The 23,778-nt window shown below is 39.6% G+C and overlaps 3 protein-coding genes across 5 annotated transcripts in view; 1 reads left to right on the top strand and 2 right to left on the bottom strand.

The window, feature by feature from the left end:
* Nucleotides 1–23,778, bottom strand: part of pla1a (phospholipase A1 member A) — a 119,982-nt gene that overhangs the window by 72,090 nt on the left and 24,114 nt on the right. The gene's annotated exons all lie outside the window — the stretch shown is intronic.
* Nucleotides 60–14,042, bottom strand: hcn5 (hyperpolarization activated cyclic nucleotide-gated potassium channel 5; the record flags this gene model as incomplete). Its single annotated transcript, XM_083996849.1, has 10 exons — nt 60–461; nt 2,751–2,988; nt 3,905–4,051; nt 4,892–5,019; nt 5,117–5,210; nt 8,238–8,399; nt 10,072–10,209; nt 11,611–11,715; nt 12,487–12,673; nt 13,852–14,042. The coding sequence occupies 10 exons, from the start codon at nt 14,040–14,042 to the stop codon at nt 289–291; spliced, it is 1,563 nt and encodes a 520-aa protein (XP_083852975.1). The 3' UTR covers nt 60–288.
* On the top strand, nt 18,374–21,874 carry cox17 (cytochrome c oxidase copper chaperone COX17). Of its 3 annotated transcripts, none has more exons than XM_083996357.1 (4): nt 18,374–18,494; nt 19,666–19,824; nt 19,916–20,025; nt 21,664–21,874. In XM_083996357.1, exons 2-3 carry the CDS (start codon nt 19,706–19,708, stop codon nt 19,998–20,000), a joined length of 204 nt encoding a protein of 67 aa, XP_083852483.1. In that variant the 5' UTR covers nt 18,374–18,494; nt 19,666–19,705; the 3' UTR covers nt 20,001–20,025; nt 21,664–21,874. The 3 variants fall into 3 exon arrangements, with proteins under 3 accessions (XP_083852483.1, XP_083852482.1, XP_083852484.1); XM_083996356.1 differs by having other exon boundaries at nt 21,660–21,874; XM_083996358.1 differs by having other exon boundaries at nt 18,451–18,494; nt 19,699–19,824; nt 21,660–21,874.

The raw sequence follows: 23,778 nt of genomic DNA, 5'->3' as shown, positions 1-23,778 counted from the left end.
TAATAAAATCTGAAACGTGCCTTGTGTGTAACCAGCCTCAGACGACACATCGACTTTCCAAACGACAACTCTATAAATCGCTTCATCATCATCATCAACGAGGAAGCAGAGGTCAAAAGTTCGACCCGTCTTTACTGTTGAGGTCTTTGTTTATTGCTGATAATAATAGCTGACGGTTTAGGAGACTGAATAAAATCCAACTCGTGTCCATTCATTCACCTCAGTCTCAGTCTCCGTCCCATGATAATATAAATAGTCCGGGGGGATTCTCCGTTTTTTCCCCCAGTCTTATACAAGTTCTCCGTCCGCCTCGAGCTGAACCATCTTCTCCACGTCCTTCCTGACATCTGGGAAGCCCTCCAGCACCGCCCGGAAGTCCTTATAGGTCAGAGAGAAGCACTGGCAGTCGGTCAGCGCCTTCACCGTGGCCAGATGTTTGCCTTTGGTCAGCATGCACGTCTCTGTTGCACACACACACACACACACACACACACACACACACACACACACACACACACACACACACACACACACACACACACACACACACACACACACACACACATAGAGTAAAGGGGGAAACCACAAGAGCGTGCTTAATGAGCGAGTAAACCCTAATGACGGCGATGAGCTCCGACAATTAATCCTAAATTAAATAACCAGCCCCGGACGAGTTGGGTTTTTTTTTTTCGGGGAAGCCTGCTTAGCCCTAAACGCTGGTGAGGTTCGCTGCCAAAAAGATTAGGACCGGTTCCCACTTAAAGCCCGAGAATTAAATAAATCCCCCAAATTGGAAAAGATGAATTTATTCACTTTAGTTCGGCTGTGATTTAATAAAAAAGAAAAGAAAAGAAGAAGCTTCCTGCTCACCTGTGTTAGCAAACGGAAGCACGATAAGCAGTGTGATATATTAGTAGAAACATATTCATGTGAAATAATTCACCAAATGCCAGATGGGAAATTGATAATTTGATATTTATTAATTTTAAAACCACTGTGGCGTTTTGGTTTTAAATGTCCACATTTTGAATATTTGTCACAGAGTTTTTTTTTTTTTTTTTCCAGTGTAGTGAATTTGAATATATATATACATGAATATATGAATATTTGAGGAGCTCACGGCGCCTAAAAATGTCTGGAGCGACATCTTTTCCTAGAAACATGAGTATCGAAGCAAATTTGTCTAATATTTGAAATTAAAATGGATTAACAGTAATTCTTTTTCATTTTCAAAATATAGCTGCATTTTTTGACTCATAAATAAAATGAATAATCAATATGTGGGAGGATGTTTTGAAAATGAAATCTTAAATGTTCTTTTCTTTTTCAATGAAGTCACAGAATGAGCGGTCTTGAAGAAGAAAATGAAAATGCAGTTTGGAATATTGATTATTCATTTTATTTATGAGTCAATAAATGCAGCTATATGTTGAAAATGAAAAAGTAGTTCTGTTAATCCATTTTAATTTCAAATATGAGACACATTTGCTTCGATACATGACCTCCTCCTCCTCCTCCTCCTCCTTCTCCTTTTACTTTAGATAATCCACAGAACAAGCTAAGAGCTGATTCCTCTGTTCAGTAGTTCCAGTGAAAACTGAGGTCTGTGGATTAATCCAGAGTGAAACTACTGGAAACTGTTTGTGAGTCAGAGAATCGGCTCCATGAGGCTTAAGCTGCCCCGTGGCCGACGTGTGACCTCAGCCGGCCTTTGTACTGTGACACCAGCTGACAACAACAACAATGAAAAATACAAATAAATCCAACAATTTGGTTTATTCTTTTTAGTTGCCAATCAAAAACATGCAGCCCCAGGTAAATTGAACAACTGCATGATCCTTAAAAACTTAATTTTTGGCACACTGAGATGCTGCTGCAGTTGATTTTTAGTATTTTTTTCTTTTATTTAAGGATGCAGTGATGACAGGTGACAGGAAATTAATGGAGAGAGTGGAAATCACATTTAACTAGTGCTAATTTTTGTGTGGTATGCATCTTAACCACTAGGCCACAACAACAACACAGCTGCTTTCTAATGCTTCAAACACCAAATAGATTTGGGATCAGGTCCATTGTATTGGGGTTTGCATTGTATCTTATTCTTATCTTAATAATGAAAGACCAGGTCATTAATTTGATGAAAAAGATTTTAACCCAAAGAAGTAACATTTAACATACGCAGTAGAGATAATTTGACTTAATGGAAATGCAGCTCATGCTAAACGTAGCTGAATGTGTTTATCAATCAATCAATCAATTTGTTTATTTCGGGCATGTCAATTTAAATAATCATCATCACACTTCATCTTAGTTCAAATAATACAATACACCTTACACCAACTACAATCTATTTTTTACATGAATGAGTTTTGTAAAAAACAAAACAAAAAAAGACAAGTTTGTACTGATGTGGAGATGAGTAGGCACTTTAATTTGACTTCAAGCACTTAATTTCTTTGTAACATTTTGAAACAGATTGCGTAAACTAAACAGTGTTTAACGACACAGATGAGCTTGTAGCACTTTTTGTTGTTTCTGCTCATTCATTATATTCATTATACAACACCTGTACAGTGCAGTCAGTGCTTTGGTGTAATTATTATTATGGGATGTACTCAGGTTGATTTCCAGTTCATTTCACTGAGCTGTAAAAACGCACTCTGTTTTTAATCACTGAATATTTTCCATCACGTTCTGCAGCAGATTATTAAAAAAAATAAAATAATAAAAAGTGAGTAAATCCAACTCACCTCCGAAGAAGTCTCCGTCACACAGCTCCCTCTCGTACGAGTCCGTCTCCATCAGGACCTGGCCGTGGTCGATGAAGAACATGCGGTCGCCCGGGACGTGCTGTCGGACGATGACGTCGCCCTCCAAGAAAACCTCATAATCCAGTTTGGGGAGGACGGCGTGGATGAAGTTTTCGTCTCTGCTCTGAAACACTGGCACTTTCCTCAGCAGCCGGCCGCACATCACCGTCAGGATTTGCTGAAAAATAAAAACAAATTATAGTTAAACATGATTAATTCACAAGAAAGAGATGATGCAGATCAATAACAATAAAGGCTGTGTAACCAATAACATATTATAAACATATAATCACATATGGAACAGTTTATACTGTAATAGCTACACACTTTTAAGCATTACACTGTAAAAACATATATCCTAATTGTATGGAACGTAATTCAATTTTTTTTTACAGTATATTTCAAAATTATGAACTACATTTGTTTCTCATTTTTGCAATGCAAAGTTACTGTGTTATTCATATAGAATTTTTCTGCTTTCTACAATTACAATCAAGTCCATGTACAATTACAGTTACAAATTTCATTAATTATCTGTTATTAAATATCTAGTTTGTTATTATAAAGGTCAAAGTGCAGCAACTTGAGTTGAATCCCTTTATTTAAAGTGTTATAAAAAAAAATAAAAATTGGAAAAGTCTGTAAAATAATAATTTTCCTCTATAGAAACATATTTTAAAGTCACTTATTTATTATTCGCATGAAAATTTAGATGTTACACCTGGGTAATTGTTCACACACTTGTATCATAATTAAAATCAATAACTTATTCTACATGAGTACAACTTTAATGTGAGAATTTGCTGCCATTATCTTTGTCACTGTTAATAGAAAGTATTTTTAGTTGTAAGGACAGTTGGTTTAACAATTTTTTTTATCAGTGTATAGAATAATAAAATAATAAAAATTTCAGCTTTAATTCCAGTAAAAGTAAAAATTAGATGTAGCTCCATTGTCACTTCAACAAATTGTATCTGGCACAACTTTCAACAAAACGCTCTGCAGTCTTTTCCCAGAATTCCCTGCTCTGCACCACTTCATACTTCACAGGGGTGATTATGGGATGCAGCAGCAGCGGCCCAGAGATACGTCACCTCCTTCAGGGCGGACGACACCGTCTTGACGACGTCCTTCTCGTCGAACCACTTCCCCCCGTATCGAGCCTGGTAGTAGTTGTTGATACGGAGCTGCAGCTCAGGAGGGAGCTTCATGAAGGCCATGTAGTGCTCCAGACGACCTATCTGCGTGGGGAGGGGGAAAGAAATACATTAATGAAAACAAAAAGTATAGAAATAGAAATGTAAATACAGTAATGTAGGCCGATTTTCTGCAGGTGGAGAAGTCTTCTACTTATATTTTGTTCCGTACTTTTATTTATTCAATTAAGTAACTTATTTATTTATTTTTACATTTATACAATTTCTCTTTGTTACTTTGTGTTGTGTTGTGCAAGACATTGTGAGATGTAGTTAAACTATAAAATGTCCATGGATAAATCTAATTTTCGAAACAAACTTTTACAATGTAAATGATAAATCAATATTAAATGCAATATATCATGTCATATCATATCATATCATATCATATCATATCATATCAATATAAAAATGCACATTACAATTACAATGGAGTAACTACAAGGGATAAAACTAACCAAAATTGTTGCAGTAGTGGATGTAATTCAGTGAATATCACAATTTTCACAGAATTAACTTGGAAGTACTGTGTCATATTAAAAAAACAAGAATCATCTTTAATAAACATTGATTAGATGTTGACAGGGGCAAATTTTCAAAGTTTCAGTGTTGATTAATTTGCTCTGTCCCGTGAAATATACATTAATAACTAAACTCATATGTTTTAATTCTAATTTATGTTATTTGTCGTTTATGCACTTTATATTTTCTTTGGTTTCATCTTATCTTCTTATATTTAAGTTTTTAATTTGCTTGTGTGAACAACTTCATAACTTAAATCAAGGTTACGACTGTTGAAATGAAATCATTTGGACTAATTTCTTGTTCCTGATTAACTCAGTGATTATTATTATTATTAAAAACATGGTGGAGGTACTGTCGGACCTTGCTCTTGTACTCCTTGGCGGCCGGGTCGATGTTGGCGATCATGGTGGTGGCGTTGGCGACGAGGACGGTGTACATGAGACACCCGGACACCATGCTGACCATGACGATCCACATCTCGACATAATCTGAGGAACAAGACACAGCAGCAGCTCGTTTAGTGACTGGTGATGAAGTCAGTCCAGTTTTGTTCCACTCGTCTCTACTTAATCAATAACTTCTCACTTGTCGGAGCGTCCATGGAGCCGTAGGAGAGAGCGATCATCTGGGAGAGAGCTCGGAAAACTCCCCACGAGTACTTCACGATCACTGTGGCATTCTGGGAATAAAAAAAAACAGTTTTATCATCAGTGGTTCCTTTTGTAAATGTGAACCATGAAGCACGATCAAGTTATCTGTCTTAAAGCAGAAGTAAGTGGTCCGGTCGTTTTGGCTAATGCTGCGTTCCAGGCAGGCTTTTGAAACCGTAAATTACAGCTTCAAGTCACAACTTACGACATTGTAGCGTTCCAGGCAACCCACTCGTGTTTTTCCGACCTGTTTTACCTGTGAAAGTCACTATAACGGCCACTCGTAACTTCCGACCGGTGAACTCGTACCAGATCGAACTGGTACGACTTCACAGTTCGGAAAAACACGAGTTACGAGTTTCCTTGAACGCACCATAACAGTCCTCGTCCCTACGTCACCACATTCACGCGCATCCCTTGGCTGCACACACAGCCCTTCATGCCGTTCTCTCTCCTCATTGGATAAAAACTGTAGGATACGATAAATGTTTTCTCCTCGGCTCAGAGCAGAGCAGAGTGACTGAGAGACCCGTGTTTCAGTCCAAACACTCTATGTAAGTGATTGCTGTCGGAAGATAGAACTATTTAAGACTTATATTAACACAAATATATCACTTACTTCTGCTTTAAATAAACCCAACTAACATCGACCGTCTTGTATAATCAATATCACAGATTCAGTTACAATGACGTCAGAAAGTCATATTTCACCTGGTTAAAACGTGAACAATGACTAAAACAAGTGAAAGAAGCTGCACAGTCGGTGGAAATAAATCACAGATATTAAAAGTAAAACTATAGGGATAAACTATAAACTCTCTATTGCTTTACGGTCCGATGATGAACAAACTATTATATAAGTTTTGATTCTCATAAAAGATTCAGAAGTAAATGTCAGAGTGTTTCAGACGGAGAGGAGGAGAGGAGCAGTTAATGTCTGATGAGGTTAATCTGACTGACACGTTGCATTAATAATCACAGGAAATATTAAACAGTGTGGGGGGATTATTGTTCTAATAAAAGACGTCGGATGGTTTTTCGCTTTTATTTCCAATCATCATCATCATCATCATCATCATCATCATCACAAAATCCCTCCGTGTCATCCTGAGTATCTCCTGCTCTTTATTATTTAATCTTCACTTTATTGTAAACTCCTGTTTTTTTTCTATAGGAATCATGACTCTGGAGTTTTAGGTATTATCAGTAGTTATAAGGTTACCATGGTGATATACCTTGTCTAAAGGTGAGTCAGTCAAACAAATCTTTAATCTGACAACTACAATAAATCCATTTTTAAAACTATTAAAGGGGAACTATGTAAGTCCGGTCTCTTCTCCTCTGTGTTGCTAACCCTCCTCTCGGCCGTGTGCATTGGTTTTCAACAAAGCCAGCGAGAATATCAATCCATGGAGCGGTGGATAACATTATAACACATTTTGATTTGGGCTGAATATTTAAAAAATATATGAGTTAGATTAATCATATTTGTTTATACAACCAAAAAACACCTCTCTGCTACTACTGAACAGCCATTGCCTTTTTCTAGCACTTAGGGTTTGTATACAATTGGACCAAGAAGTGGCCAAGTGAAAAAGGGTGGGGTTAGTTGTAACGCTTCTGTTTCATGCAAATAATTTCATAAAATTCTATCTATATCAGTTCTATCAATATCCTATAGGTTAATACTGTTTTCAGAATGATAATGTTAAGCGGAAAAAAACTACAAAGTAATAGATAATTGTTCTGTGTTGATGTAGCCTACACAGTGTGTCTTATTTATTGAAGAAATTTTGATCAAAATGAACAAGAGTCAAAGAGTAAAGAACAAAGTAGCTGTCAACAAAGTCTGAATAGGTCTGTATGATGTTTAATTATCGTCCCACGTAACAGACGGGGTTAGATGTAACAGTGCGTTACATCTAACCCCGTCTGTGTGACATCTTAAAGCCTAGCTATTTTTTGAGAGATGGTAACATGATTTAAATTGACGTTTTGTTTTAGACAACAAGTCAATTAACAAGATCATACATAGTTGAATTCAGTAACTTAGACAAGCAGCTCAGTAATCGAAAGACAAGTATGACAAAGGAATTCACTTTTGTCACCTAAAAAAAAACACTCTTCATAGTTTAAGTTTGTTGAACTGCGTCCAAAACTGGCAGGGGACCGTCTATTAGTTGTGTGAGTAACTGGCCAGAAGCATTTTGAGAGGGACCCAGTGTAAATGTCCGTGTTACAACGAACCCCGTGCTAGGACGTGCCCCACTCTCCCCTACGATGTTACCATGTGTATATTTGTGTTATCTGTCATAAAGAAGAGATTACTGGTTAAGGGGTGCGTTTGTGTCACGGTGCCGCTGAGGCGAGAGCTGGGACAGAGCCTCCATCCTCCCTTAGTTATTTATTAAACCATCACAATTACTCCAAAGCTGTTTAATTAATTAGTTAAAGGTAGAGTTGGAGTTCTCTTTCTAGGGCATTATGTCTGAATTGCTTGAAATCCTCTTCACACCCTGATTGCAATTAATGTAATGCTTTTTCACAAAAATGAAAAAAGTCAGTCACCTGTGGAACGGACAAGCCTGTAAGAACGGCATCCAATCAAGTCAATTGGATCGTGATGTGTCAATCAAGCTGCCGTCTCTGTCCCAACAACTGTATTCTATACTTTCACTTTCTTGAATATAAATCCAGTTCAAATAAAATGGAGCATATAAAAACATCTAAGTAATTTGACATTTTATAAAAAAAAGTAACACAGTAGTTACTTTTCCTGGTAATTAGTTACTTTTTAAATGTAAAAACTCTTTTTGGGGAAAGTAACTAGTAACTATCAGTAATTACTTTTTAAAAGTAACTGGGTTTCACCTTGATGTGAACCCAACGCTGAACAAGCGTTAACGTGTTCTTGTGCTCTAGGAGAGAAGTCTGAGGAAACGGGATGGGACTTCTGACTTGTGTGTTTCTCTAGGATCTCCAACCCGAAAATCCTGCACAGTGGATTTATCAACAGGTGATGGTGCCCGTCGCCGTCGCTAGTACGCCGTTCTTACCATGAGGTTTTCCTTGCGGACCCAGCAGTCGGTGGGGAACTCCTCCAGCATCGGCACAAAGTACTGGATGCAGCCGTTCCAGTGACACAGCAGGAAAATCATCATGAACAGAGACAGGATGCGGAAGAACAAGCGGACGACCTCCAGGTTCGCATTGGACACCTGCCACAAAGACATGACACGGAAATCTGAGGCAGCAATGACTTTTTAAATTAAAAGCTTTTATGGCAACCAGGTGTCTATCAAGGTGTGATCTGGGAACATGACAACAACAAGAACAAAGTGCATTGGCAGGGACAGGAAACATGAGCAGAGCGGACAGACGAGCAGACAAGGTGTGGACGAGCCAACAGTTTAACTAAAGTTAACCACTTCATCTGCAGGTAAAACTGAAAGTGAGTGCAGCTGCAGCGTTGTTGAGTCTCTGCACGACCACAGAAAGTTTGGTGAGTTGAGTTAAATGAATTCATCTGGAAACTGTGGTGGACATTTGTTTCCTTTTTCAAAATAAGAGCGTTTAAAACCTTTGGGATTTTGACAGAAGTGATGGACAAAACCATGAAGAGAGAATCAGTTTGGTAAAAAACAGACAAACAAAACACAAAAATTAAGTTTCCCTTGTTCAATTTTCCTGTTGCAATCCAATATAACAGATAATTAAATAAAGTTACCACACTAACTGCTCCCAATTTGTACTAAAAGGCAGAAATCTGTCTCCTTTTTAATGTTTATCTCCCATAAACCGTTGTTCTCTCTTTAAAACCTGCTGTTTCAGTTTTATTCCATTCTCCAAAATGACTTTCCTTTATACCAGATTGCTGTTTTATCTTGTCTTACCTGTGATTTACTTGAATTATTTTCTGTTGTCCTTTACATCTGTCCTTAAGTTAAGCATTTTATGCATGAATTGTGCTATATAAAAAAAGTTCATTATCTTTTATTATTATCTACCACGACAGAAAAGCTTCACATTATTTGTGCAGGACGATAAAACTCCAACATCTTCAGCTTTTTTTTTTTTTACCAGGACCCTGTGAAAGATTGAGGAAACTCAACATTGCAACATCTGGAAGTCAAACTACACAATAACTGCACTGCACCACAATGGAAGATTTACTGAATTGGACTCAATAAAAAACAAACACAACTTAAAGTAAGAGCTGAGTTAAGTCGGAGGCGATGTTGATTGAAATGAAGGCCGATCGTATCGGTGACCAGAAAACGACTGAAGCTCCTCAGGATTAATTTAAACCGGTGAAGGATGAAGGATGAGGAGCGATGGAGCGATGGAGCTCAGTGTCGCTGCTCTGAATGAGGAGGATTAAAAGTAAACAGATATGTGTTCGTGTGAAATTAAGAAATCAATTAGTGAGGACACGCAGCTTTATTCGCAGAAGGTGCAGTCGCCACGCTGACGCCAAAAGAGCCTCGACTTCAGCCACTTGTGGCCGATTAAAGGCTCCCACACACACAACATGCATAATGCAATATCAAGACGGCAGAGAGATGGATTGTGTTTCATCATGAGACGACCACGTGACCATAAAATAAATTTGAGCTCTACTTTTCTTCGGCCCTGTGACGTCTGAGCTGTAAGTGCAACAGTTCACGTGTTTAGAGGAAGTAAAGATTTCTAAAACGACTTCTAAAAATAGGTAATGACGCAATTTTTTTGATCGATGAGCCTCAGATCTGGTTTCACCGATGACATTGTGAGAGGTTCAAAGTCAGATTTGTCACCGGAGCCCTGGTGCGGTAAAGGAATCTGCAGGAGGAGGAAAAATGGTTGATTGAGTTTCAGAGGAGGAGGTGAGATCTGAAGGCTCGGACTCACCTTCTCCACCTCGTTGAAGAACCGGACGAGTCTGGACACTCGGGCGAGTCGGATCAGACTCAGGATCCGCACGAACATCAGGATGCGCATCATCTTGTTGGTCTTGGACGGGTTGTCCTCGCTCTGGTACTGCAAGTCCTGGGACCGCAAACAGGGGGGAAAAAAAGAATATCTATTATCTTTATTAAAGTTTTCCAACCCATCATTTCATTTTCTTTACTTTCTGTAAAACTCTTTCTAGTTGCTAATTAACCATGATTGTGTTCTATTCAAATTTATTTCTGCATATATATAACCATAACCGTACTGTATATGTACCAATATTAGAACAAGCAATACAGTGTATATACAGGTGCATCTTAAAGGGATAGTTCACCATTTTGGCAAATTGATCCATTGCCATAATCCCTATAGTTTTAGGAGTAGGTTCGTTACCTTTAATTGTCGGTGCAAGCTATTTTTAGAACGGCTGCTCAGAGCTACGCTACGGAGGCTCATGGGATTTCTTGGTTTCCCTCATCAAACTCATCAAATACACAATCCAACAACTCCAAAACGCTCTGGTGGACAAGTTGTGACCTGCACATTCATCACGCTATGAGATAATAACAGAACGTTATGAGACAGAGTTGTTTTAGAGGGAAATTCATGCAAAACCTCTGATGCGCGTTCCCCTCAGGGACAGTTTTTCAGCAAGCAGTCTCTGCATTTGCCACTAAAACAACTCTGTCTGGTAACATTCTGTTATTATCTCATAGTGTGGTGAATGTGCAGGTCACAACTTGTCCACCAGAGCGTTTTGGAGTTGTTGGATTGTGTATTTGATGAGTTTGATGAGGGAAACCAAGAAATCCCATTAGCCTCCGTAGCGCAGCTCTGAGCAGCTCACGGCTCTGCTCCGCCGTTCTGAAAATAGCTTGCACCGACAATTAAAGGTAACAAACCTACTGCTAAGACTATAGGGATTAGGGCAATGGGCCAATTTGCCAAAATTTTGAACTATCCCTTTAATAAATCTGAATATCATGGAGGTCAGCAGTGTTTGCAGGTGTTTTGAGTTATTTAGCTGATTTGTGTGTGACATCATTAGGTTACAACAGTTTTCACAATATTCAAATGTTTTGATTCACTGAATTTTGGGGTTTAAATTAAATGTAAGTCATAACTAAAAGAAAAAAAAGACATGAAATGTGTCTAATTAATCTATACTTGAATTGAACTACTGAAATAAATGATTCAAATGATAAATGAACTTATTCAGATGCTGTTGTACATATTATTATTAATAATAAGGAGATCTGAAGAAGGTGAAGTATATACAAAACTGGACAGAATGATTCTCTTTTATATTTTGTTACCTTGTTTTGTCATATGCTGCTGTAACATGTACATTTTCCATTGTGTGTGTGTGTGTGTGTGTGTGTGTGTGTGTGTGTGTGTGTGTGTGTGTGTGTGTGTGTGTGTCTGCTGTGCGAGATGACACATGCTGCAGCACATTGTTTGTTTTCTGCTGCTTCGACAGTCCGTCTGTGTTTTTACCGCGAACAGCAGGATGTAGCCGATCGGGAAGGCAGCGATGACATCCGGTATGAACCATGTCCTCAGGTAACTGACACGGATTCTCTTGATGTCCAGAATAGCTTCCTGAGAAAGAGAGAGAGACAAGGGAGGAGAGAGAGTTAGAGAGAGAGAGAGCGGAGCAGCAGACTGAGCAGATGGATGGAGACACCGTGCAGCACGTGCAACGATCAGATGTATAATTTAACACTTGAACTGAACCAATATTTTGGGAGTTTGTCCAAAAAAACGAAACTAAAAGGAGGAAAAGAGAAAAAGAAAGAGACAGAGGGAAACAGACAGTGGTGCCAGATGATGAGCTGAGCAGCGTCCTCAAAAGAAAAAAAAAAAGAAGAAAGAAAAATCTGAATTAATCTGACAGCCAACGTGAAATTGTTGCTGACTGAGGCACACGCATGAATATTTCAAAACGAGGCAGAAATCGACCGAGAATAAATCTGGGCAAATAAACCAGATGTGGAGTAAACACCACGGCGACACACGGGCGGCGGACGACAACAACACAGATGGGTCATTTGTGATTGGCAAGATATAAGTCACAAAGCAGGAGCAGATGAAAACAAACAGGATATAGTCTGCATAATACTTAATTGGAAACGTTATACTTCTCATTCATCCAATACAATAATCCCTGTTATAAAATCAAACAGCAAGTGCCAATTTCACCCGAGGGGGGTGGGAGGGGGTGGGGGGGTGGGGGCGGAGTTTGTTAATCTAGCCTTTCGTGTATTGAGTAGATTACAGATGGGCCAGAGATGGATTGTATGTGCTTGCTTGTCTGCACAGGGATTATAGTCCTCCAGATTGTGTCTGAAAATAGAGCAGAGCCACTCTCACCTCCCCGTCCTCTGTTATGATGCCCATCCGAAAATTCAGAGCCACGTCGATGAGGAACAGCGTATCCGAGAACACGTTGAATCCCTCCCAGGCCAGGCCGCTGTTTCCGTCCAGAAACGCTATCTCCATGGGGATGCCGATCAGGTTCAGAAACGTGATGGCCATCATGCACATGATGTAGTAACTCCTGTGGGAGAAACATCACAAAAAGGAAAAAAAAAAACACACTTTTGAGGAAGCCTTAGATCTTTTTTTTCCCTTTTTTTTCCCTCTCTTTGCTCGTCTCAGTTCATTTGCCAGAAGCAGCTCATTAGACAGTCGAGCTGCTGCTGCGGCGGCGGCGGCGGCCGGTAAGAGAAGCTGATTTTTCCCTCTGATACTGTAACAGCACATGTACACTAACACCAGGCAGCCAGGGTTCAATATCCAGGCTCAAGTAGCTCTGCTCTGCTCTCTGATCCCCCAATTGTTTCATTTCCATCTCTGTTTTCACTGCATCCGATCGCCTTACGCCCTAATAACAACAATACTGCATGGATAATGCAAAACCAGCCGTCTATGAAAACATGTTCTTAAAGCAGCCACTTGATCTGATCCATCTGTTTCCCCCCCATAATCCTCCTCTGTTATCCTCACATTCACCTCCCAGAGTCAGAATAATAATAAACATAATTATAATTTAATGTAAATGAAATTCTCCTGTAGCCTACTGCTGTTCAAATTTTTTGTTCTTCTTTTATTATTATTTTATGTTTTGTTTAGTTGTTTTCTCCCTCTGTTTCTATTTTTATGTTCACATCTGCAGACGCGCTCCCAGCAGTGCAGCACACAAACCATTAACATAATGAACCATATAACGAACCATTTCACTGTTGAATCATGCTTATTTGGAATCACGCAATAATAATGTAACAACATGAGTCAGGCAATATGCAAAAAAAAAACACAGAGCAGGGCTGCAACTCATGCTTACATCTGCAGATTTTCTGTTTTCCTCTAATAATTGACCAATTTATTTAATCCTACAAACTGTCAGAAACTAATGAAAAATATAAAAGCACACATTTTTTATAGATAGCCTATATATAACTGCTAAATCTGTGAAATTGAGCATCTGGGAATAGAAAAAAATTCATTTATCAAGAAAGTAAAGTCACTTATTGATTAATTAGAGTAATAATTTGGATATATAACAATAACATAACTCTGTATTAATCGCAGGCTGTTTAATTAGTAACCACCAGTAAAAACTTCCTGAACTTCACCAGACACAGTCTCAGTCCCAGCGGGTGGGGTGGGGGTGCAGGCAGGGTCTCGGGGACACGACTGGCCTGAATCTATCAGCTGTACTGTATTAATAAATACCTCATGAGGCTGAAGGGGTGAATGACAAAGACTCCGCTCTCCAGCTGTCGGATGCACTCCTTCTCCACGGCCACTTCGCTGCCGTACACGTACAGCGACTGTCTGTTGAGCTGCGGCAGGAGCATCGCTTTCCATCCACAGGTGGCGAAGGTGAATCCCTCCGCCGCCGCCGGACCTTTTAGCTTCTCCATGGCCTCGACTCGACCCCGGTCCGACCCGACGACCTCGCTGCCTTGAGATCAGCCGAACGCACAGGCCATGCTACTTTTTACTCCTCCTCCTCCTGTTCCTCTTCTTGCTCTTCCTGCTTCTGCTGCTGCTGCTGCTTCTGCTGCTGCTGCTGCTGCTGCTGCTGCTGCTGCTGCTGCTGCTGCTGCTGCTGCTGCTGCTTCTGCTGCTGCTGCTGCTGCTGCTGCTGCTGCTGCTGCTTCTCCGGGGGATGAGAGGAGTCTGACTCTAGCTGTCCTGACCTCCCTTCTTGGTCACAAGGTAATTTTCCATCAAGGCTCCCAAACCTCAGGGCTTATTGAAGCTGTGTGGAGCCAGGCGAGTGGATACCCGCCTTTCTCTGCTCCCTCCCTCTCCCTCCCGCTCTCCCTATCCCGCTCTCTTTCCCTCTGTCTCCGTCTCTCTCTCTCTCTCCGTCAGCCTCTCTCTATTTCTGCCCCCACCCAACCCCATCCACTTCTTTTCTTTTTCTCCCAGCTCATCAACTATTCAGTATCTGTGTCTCATCCCCACATGAATCAAGTCATGTCAAGAGGGTAAGGTCCAGTTCACATTAATACTGAAGACAAAGGCATGTGTGTGTGTATGTGTGTGTGAGTGAGTGTGTGTCAGTGTGTGTGTGTGTGTGTGTGTGTGTGTGTGTGTGTGTGTGGAGGGGATCACAATAACTGTCATGCGAACTAGACATCTGGCAGCGTGTGCAGGGACAAGTTGAGTCTGGGCCGCCGTCGTCTCTAGCAGGGATGTAATTAAACACTGTACCGTGTTACCTGATGCCGTATATATGCTGCAGGCTGCGAGCCAGCTCCTGTTTGTGTTTGTGTTTGTCTTTGCACATCTTCTTCACATCAGCTGAAAAACAAAGCACGTGGGCTGCAGCGTTTCATCTTGAAGCATTACAGTACAGAGTCTAAAAAAAAACTATGACCGTTTTTATATTCACAGTGAGAAAAGTTTGAGAAATAAAACAAAAGATATATACTATATGGGAGCGGGATTAACTGAGGGTGTCGTGTCAGTTGCAGCTTAGTGCATGAGATCAGATGTCTAATAACAAGAGGGACGTTTTCTGAGATTATTTGTTTTTAGGACAATAATACAGAAGCACAGGAGTTTAAAAGAGTCTAAAACGTCCAGGTGCAGACTGATGTGCGTTCTGCAACAGGCCGCGACCTCTCGTGACCTCTGGAGCAGATAAAGCGGCTTAGAAAACTGTCGGATGTCGAACCTATTGTAGTATGTATCTGGGTAGCATTAAATCCCCAAAACTACACATTTCAAATAACCTGGTAATCTTGTTCTGGAGACAAGATCGAGCCGAGTGAGAGATTGTTTTTTTATATACGTATATATAAACCACCAATACAGTCTTTAAACAGGCTGATAAAAATGATAAAAATTGGTTGTTTTTCATTGCTGCACAAACTGAAGTAACATATAGTAAACCATGAGAGTTAGTAAAGAGTGTTTTCATGGTTAGATTAAACAAATATGTTGGGACAGACGCTTGGGGAGATAATATCTTCTGTTGTTACTCACACGACCACAAGAGGTCACATCATGGAAAACATTATCACAGCCCATTTAGGTGATGTGAAATGAAAAAACAGTGGCTTCAGTGTTTCTCAGTTACTTTTAGACACCAACCTTCAGTCTGATATTATCTGACCAGTAGAAGAGTCTTTTACTCTGGTTTGGTGAAGAAACACAGATGTTTGCAGCTGGTTTGTAGATGTTGTTGATCATTTTTCTCTTTAATAACAGACTGTCTGTATGTGACAAGTTCCTTTTTCAGCTGAGTGAGTATTTTCTTATGTAGCCTACAGTAGGCTATTTATCAGGCTTGTGCATGACGATTTATCATATGTGTATTTGTGTAGTTTTGTACTTTTGTGTGCTATACTGTTGTGAAACAAATTGCCCCACTGGGGACAAATAAAGGCATTGATTGATTCTATACGGGAAGAACATTTTTTTTGCTGCGAAGCTCAAATAAATAAAAAAAGAGAAGAGACAAAGAGTGCTTACACTTGTGTTTGTGCAGACGTGTTGCTGGAGGCTTCCTGCAGTCGGACAGACAGAAGAGGAGGTCAGGACCTCGGCTGTGGCCTTGCACCTCTCCTCCTTCAGGGGGCGGCTTTCTACAGGATCAAAGACCAAAACACAGAGCGACTGAAGTAAAGAGGATTTCAATGCCACTGTATTCAGCATTTGTTTTCATTAAGTGCATCTACACTCTGTCTCTACACGGTCTAATCCTGTGGAAAACACACAGAGCAAAGAAACAGCAGAGTGTGCTTCAGGTGGAGGTGCATATCTATCACACAGCACAGCGACAAAGAACAACAATATGCTTACTTGCTGGTTTATCTAGCACACAGCTGGCCTCAAACTAGAAGAAGTGACTCAGGATTTCTGCTTACGCATTGCTTTGCTGTGCTGACGCACTGTAATACCCAGCAGACATGTGAAAACACACATAGCCTCAGTATTGTTGGGGAGAAAATTAACATTTTTCATATTACAAAGCTCCCCAACTCACTGTGGTGTACAGTCTGCTGTGTACTGTACCCATCAGCAATATGATTTTACAGAACAGAAAATATCTGCCAAAGTCTCTGGCACAGAAATCCTGCGTGGTGGCTGATTTTCAACTCAGAGAGACTTTTTTTTTAAATTATTATTATCACTACAAAGTAAAAAAAAATTTGTACAGTCGCACATTTTACCTATAACTGGGTCTATTTGTAAATAGCCGCTGGGAGACAGTTTATAGTTCCCTGGATTATAATTAGGATAAAAAATAATTTTGACCTTTTAAAGAGATGTTTACCACGTTTGTAGTCGTAAATCAGCCTCTGTAAACCTGTAAAATTTAATCAAGGTCATCCCTTTGTTCCCCAGGTCCTCTGTTCCCCGTTTTTCCCCAAAAGGACCCAGGAAACATGACATTTTTGGTCCCATACCTGGAAGTGGAGTTGTGACTTTGAGTCAGAAGTGGAACTGTCCCATTGGTTGGGTTTAGGCAATGAAGAAAGGAGTTGGCTAAGTTTAGTAAAAAGACCAGGTAGAGGCTAGACAGGCCAGATAGAAAGAGAGAGTCCAGATAAGTAGAGTCCGTTGACCGGCAACAGCGAGGAAGGGGTCATGCCTATGTTCCCACAGCCCTATGTTCCCTCAGCCCTATGTTCCCTCATTTCTAACTTTTGTTGTCACTGAAAATTAGGCCCTATGTTCCCTCAGCCCTTTGGTCCCACCATTGGTTGGGTTTAGGCAATGAAGAAAGGAGTTGGTTAAGTTTAGTAAAAAGACCAGGTAGAGGCTAGACAGGCCAGATAGGTAGAGTCCAGATAGGTAGAGAGAGTCCAGAGGGAACATAGGGCTGTGGGAACATAGGCACGCTCCCGCGGGGAACATAGGACCCTTTTTGGAAAAACATAACAAAGAGAGTGATACAGTCTGTAGAAAATATTAAAATTCAGCATACATCATGCAAAATGTGTGATATCAACAATATCCATTTTCTGTCTTTTTTTTTAAACATATGCAAATCTCTTTGACACAGCCACATTTCAAATGTATTTCAAATGTAAAAACTTAAATTTCTTGTGCACATTTAGGTATAGGAATTCTTTGTGAAAATCACTTTACAAATTAAAAACCATTTTGATCCCGGTTTGAACCCATGTAGAACTCATGACTTACCATTTCTTGTTGGTTGGGAATGGGAACATATGCTGCTGACCTACTGGTTTCTGGTTTCCCTATGAAAACTTAGCATTATAGCCTATATTTAAAAAAAAAGCTCTTTAAATAGGCCTACTGCAGAACAACCAAGGTCTTTACATACAGTGCTGAGAAACACTGATTTTTTACCTGATAACCAATATTTAAAAGTCAAATGTTTTGCCCACTTTACAAATTGACTTTCCATAATGAAGATAACCCAAGATATCGACCCTTCTTGACTTTTATTAACACATTTGATGCAAATATTTACATTTTCTATCGGTTTGGCTCTTTGGAGGTTAATAGGCCTACTACGCCATTTTTGTTTTTCTGAAACTGATGTTTTCTGGGTCAAAAACATACTTTTTCCTCGACCAAAAAACGGCCTTTACTCCACGCCAGAAGACAAATGTCCGAACAAATGTCACTAAATGGTTCCAACGAGCTTATTTTACATTCGTTTACTCTGATCTTCCCATGTATCAATCTTGTTTTGTTATATTTCTCTGTGTGACTTCCTTCTCTCTTCCATTGACTCATCTGCGTCATCGAACACTACATTTCCCATCGGCCCTTGCGGTCGTTTTTTGATCACGTGATTTTGTATAAAAGCGGAACACGTGTGTTAGATCCTATCGCTCATTTTGAAGGTGAAGCATCTGCTAGCCGGACTTCCTACACTATAAGTAAGTTACATAACCCGGGTTAACAGCCTCTGTTTTAAACACTGTTCTGTCTTAAACTGCGCTGTGTTGTTTGATATGAAAATGTTATTTAGTTACGCTGACACGGCGCACACGCGGCCGTTTTCTACATGCGTGTGTGTGTGTGTTATCACATTAGCCACTGTGAGCTAACTTGGTAAGCGTTATGCAATGTCTCCAGCCGGGTAGATAACGCTGAACAAGCACATCTGGTTCGACCTAGAATCGAGCCACCATAGTAAATCAATACATCGGTTTATATTAAACTGTTATATCCGCTAAAAGTGGTGTTTTGTGTTGTATGTCGTGTCGACCAGTTGATGCTGTCATGTTAGCTGATGTTACATCACCTCAGCTTTCTCCAATGTCAATGTGGTTCTGTAATTATAGCAATTATGTTTCACTCGAACTTGATTTTCAGGATCTGTTAATCAGTCGACTGCATGTAAGAGTAGATTATAGTAGTAGCCTAGTAGTTTTGTACTAGAAATATAGATGAAACATTCCCATTCACATCCAATATATGATCAAATTGATGTCTATTTAACACCGATTTGGTCTGTAATGATTTTGTCAATTGAATTAACTTGAAGCATCTTTTGTGACCCCACTGTTAGTCCATATTATGATGATTGATGTCTTGTCTTGTAAAGAGGCACTAAACTTTATATTCTGAAAACTGGAATGAAATTTCCTATTTTTTGTTACTATAATGTCTTGGTACTCAATTTGCATGTTTTTCTAGTTTTTAACATTTCAGACGCTGGAGAAAAAAGATTGTCATGCTTCTGCAGAGTTAGTTTTGTCAAACTGATTCAACTTTAATTCAAAACAAACTATGTAAATTGACTAACTTGATTGGTGTTGCTCAAACTTTACATTAGTGAATTTGTTGATTCTTTTCATCATTGAGAGAAGCGCAGGTGTTTTTTATGACATTAATGTTGATGAGGGAAGCTAATGCACAGCAATTACACACAATACTAACCCTCTGAAACTACATGGAGCCAAGGTAAATCGTCTTTTATCGTAAACTTATGAGTTGAACTAATTGGAAACCTCTGTATCACTGAGCCAGAGCTTTTCTTCTGGGGAAACACACCACAAGAAGCAGCAGTGGTTTATGTTTCTAAAATGTCCTTAATGTCTGCAGGTGACGTGACTGCGTGTCCTTGTTCCTCTCCAGTCTGAAGATGTCGGCTCTGTCTGCAGCCAGCGTAGAGTCTGCTCCCGTGACCGAGGCCGCGGAGCAGAAGAAGCCTCTGAGGCCGTGCTGCGCTTGTCCGGAAACAAAGAAAGTCAGAGATGCTTGGTAAGCGTGTTGCCCCAGAGACGGAAACGCACGGTGAAAAATCCTTAAAATATTAAAATGTATGTCTTTTTTTTTTTCCTTCTTCTTGCAGCATCATTGAAAAGGGAGAGGAGAGCTGCACACAGCTGATTGATGCCCATAAAGACTGCATGAGGGCGCTCGGGTTCAAGATCTAACCACTCCATTTTCTGTCTGTGTGTGGTAAGTATCAGATTTAACCGTTACAAACTCAAACAGGCTCAGGTCAGATTATTTTTAGTTTCTCACCTGTGTTGCAGGAGTGTTTGTGTCCTTCAGATGATACTGATTCAGGCATTAATGAATTACCATCGCACTAACGAGGCATCTAATTAAGTTTAAAGTTACCATCCCAGGCGGCTGCACAACTGATATCAAAGGCTTCAATTGAAAACAAACGCACATGAACGGGAGGAGGGTGAGCAAAACAGAAGTGACCAGACTTGCAGATTCGCTAAATGATGCAAATTTATAAAGTCCAGCTAAAATTGTCTTAGACTAATTTGATTGGTAGGACAAATCTTGGCCCCTGCTCCTCACACAGACGACCACATATCATTATTGATATGTCAAATCACTCATGTCATCGATTACTGTCTAATACTTACCAGATATACTCAGAATTTTATAATTTTGCCTGGGATGGTACCTTTTCCTAATGAAAATAAACCAAACAGAAATATGTGATTTAAACTGATCACATGTTTGTCTTTTTAAAATTACTGCAGCCACCAGGTGCTCCATTAGAAACCCTGTCGGAGTCTAAACTAAAACATCAGTGAGCATCAGCCTCAATATTTACACAGGAGACGGGTTAAAAATTAGATTATTATAAGTATCTTGGAAAATAAGAGATGATTATCCAACATAATGATACACATGAACAGAAAACGCCCCGTAGCAACAGTTGCACCAGTGCCCTACATAAGGGAGCACACGCCATGATAAAAAAGCCAGAGGTATCCTTATCAAAAATAAATTGCTGCCCACTGAAGATTCTGCACAAGTGCCCAGAAAGCATGAATATTACAGAATATTTCCCCTCAACGCACGCACACACGCTCACTTCTCTAACCACTTAGTAGTTTAATGGATGGTCGGTGGAGCTAATGGAAGTTTATACTTGTTTAACTCACAGTTCAGTGACCTGCACCTTTTGATGCTCAAGAGCATCAGATCGTACTCCTTGACTCCGGATATAAACCTTAATTTGAGTCTCTATATTTCCAATTACAAATGATTCAGAATGAAGTTAACTTTTTGATATGAGCCCAGAATCTCTACAATATACCCGAGAATTATGAGTAAATGTGAAATAATAAGCAAATACAGACTTAAGTGTTTCTTGTATAAAGTTGACCTGGATATTTGCAGTATAGAAAACAAATATATTGATCTTTCTTTATATAGCAGTGTTACAAAATGCTTTACAATCTGCTACATAAGGACACAAAAGGTAAAGATAAATATGAGTAGGCAAGGAGAATAAATATTAAACAAAACGCAGAACCCAAAATCTAAAGTAAAACAAGGAAAAATAAATCTGAGATGCATTAAATTCAAAAAAGATCAATGTAACACATGCTCAAAGTCACATGACGCATGAAACACGCCTGAAGCTCAGTTCATGTTTCAGCGGCTTCATGTTCACTTGCTCTAGTAAACGAGAATCTCTAGTCGGTGTTAAACTGATGTTTGAGGCTCCAGATGAATCCTGCACATGTTTCCGCTGTAAATTTTAAATGTATAAATCCTAAATTGTGTTAATTAAAATGTGTTGAGCTGATTGTGAATGTCCACATCTCCTTCTCTTGCAGTGTGTTGCTGTGTGACTGGAAGACAAACCTGGACGTTTCCTTTCTTCTTCCTCCCCCCCTCCTCTTATTTATACCTGGACGTGAAGGGAACTGTGACCTCGGCTCCGATGGTTTGATCTCTGCTGTGAAAACTGCTTTTGTTTTTTAAAAGTCTGCAAAATCAGAGAAACTTGTGATTGACTTGTCTGAAATTGAATAAAAGTTCTATGCAATAAGCCCTGTTTGTGTGCGTTTGTGAATCAGTGTTGTGTATGATATTAAATGCCAGTGTAGTTAAGTGTTATTAATAGCGTCCTGTAGTGAAGGTCCTGTCTCGCTGTGAAAACGGTTGCTGGCCACAGTTGCCGTCCCTGGTATGCACTTAGGCTTAAAAATAACTCCTGCCCCTGCAAAGTCAATACTTGTCATATCTGCATTCTTCCTCCACACTGTGTCACTGGTGAAGTGTCGGGCAGAGGACACACACGCACATACAGTACGCACACACAGTTTAACACATTCATCTGCAAAATCTGCTGAAAACATTACAATACAATGGAGGTATTTTTTTTTAAATAAAGTCACAGTCTGATGTTTGAGTGAGTAGTTGATGCCGTTCACAATTTATAATGGTAACATTTCAAACACTGGGACTTCTTTTTGCTATAAACTGAACAAAAGCAAATTAAAATCGGAAATGACTCTAATTGAATCAAAGCTCTATAGTGAGGAATTCAGCATCATGATGGATATTTATTGAAGGATTTATAAAAAATACAAAATGACAAATCATGCAACTTAAGTTCCTCTTGTTGCACCTTTCTTTTTTTTGCAATAACATGATATAGGTAGAACATTTTCCAATGTTAGCAATGAGCACTTTTTTCTTTGCAGTTTTACTTTTTTTTTTTTAATTCTTTCATGTAAAGCCGGTGCAAAATACATTTCATTTGCACCGACTCTACATTGTACCTAAGATGTAAGTTCCACTGAACATGAGCTGTACCACCTGGTTTCATGATATAAACACATGAACACCTGTTGACAGTGAGGTGGATGTTTGTGCTGCACAATGAGAATCCAAATTATAGATACACATATAATCTGTGTCCATGATGAATATTTAAATTTCAGATTGTCTCCTGTCAACATCAGCAGAGTCACACTTCCTGTATTAACTACCAGTCGTCAGCCAAGTTCACTTCAAATGGATTCAGATAAATTAAATGTTCAAATTTAGTTTTTTTGTGTTTAGAACAAATTTCACAAATTACTAATGAACCATGTGATTTCAAAATCCCAAATCCTGCCTTCTTTTGTTTATGAGAGAAAGCTAAAAGTTAAATTCCGTTGACATATTTTTATCATCTCTGTACAAAAATATTTAATGACACATCTCATTCTTTCATTTTCCCTTAAATCTTTCTTCATTCTGCCTCAAAGCTCCCTCTTGTTACAGGAACATTTCTGGATTCATCAGTGTGAATACAGATGTTTGGCCCCTGGACCGAGTCACCATTGTGTGTAAGTAATAATATTGTGTCTTTAAAGGGATAGTTCAACATTTTGGCAAATTGGTCCTTTGCTATAATCCCTATAGTCATAGCAGTAGGTTCGTTACCTCTAATTGTCGGTGCAAGCTGTTTTTAGAACGGCGGAGCAGAGCCGTGAGCTGCTCAGAGCTACGCTACAGAGGCTAATGGGATTTCCCTTATCAAACTCATCAAATACACACTCATAACGTGGTGAATGTGCAGGTCACAACTTGTCCACCAGAGCGTTATGGAGTTGTTGGATTGTGTATTTGATGAGTTTGATGAGGGAAACCAATTGTCTTTCACTCATTTAACAGGAGTTTCTAATGGATGGGGGTTTGAGCTGTCGAGCCGTCTGGGTGGAGCTATTGGTGTTGGTGGTGTGAGTTCATACCTGAAACCTGACCTGTGCTTCATCATCATCATCATCTCTCTCATGTCAGTGTCTGTAAATATGCAGCAGCTGAGCCTGAGCCGCTCTCTCTGTCTCTGCTGGCACCGATCAGGTCTGAAGGAAGGAAGAAGGGAGGAAAGGAGTGTGTTGCAGCTCTTCAGGAACTTTATTTATAAAAAACAGACAACCAAACAAACAAACAAACAAACAT

The sequence above is a fragment of the Trachurus trachurus genome (genome assembly GCF_905171665.1).
Source record: "Trachurus trachurus genome assembly, chromosome: 21".
Taxonomy (NCBI): domain Eukaryota; kingdom Metazoa; phylum Chordata; class Actinopteri; order Carangiformes; family Carangidae; genus Trachurus; species Trachurus trachurus.
This window is presented reverse-complemented; position numbering and strand designations above follow the sequence as displayed.

Excerpts from the sequence above, each read along its gene's own strand:
- cox17 (XM_083996357.1), top strand. The coding sequence starts at position 19,706 with ATGTCGGCTCTGTCTGCAGCCAGCGTAGAGTCTGCTCCCGTGACCGAG. Across the intron at positions 19,825-19,915 it reads AAGAAAGTCAGAGATGCTTG|CATCATTGAAAAGGGAGAGG; the intron begins GTAAGCGTGTTG and ends TTCTTCTTGCAG.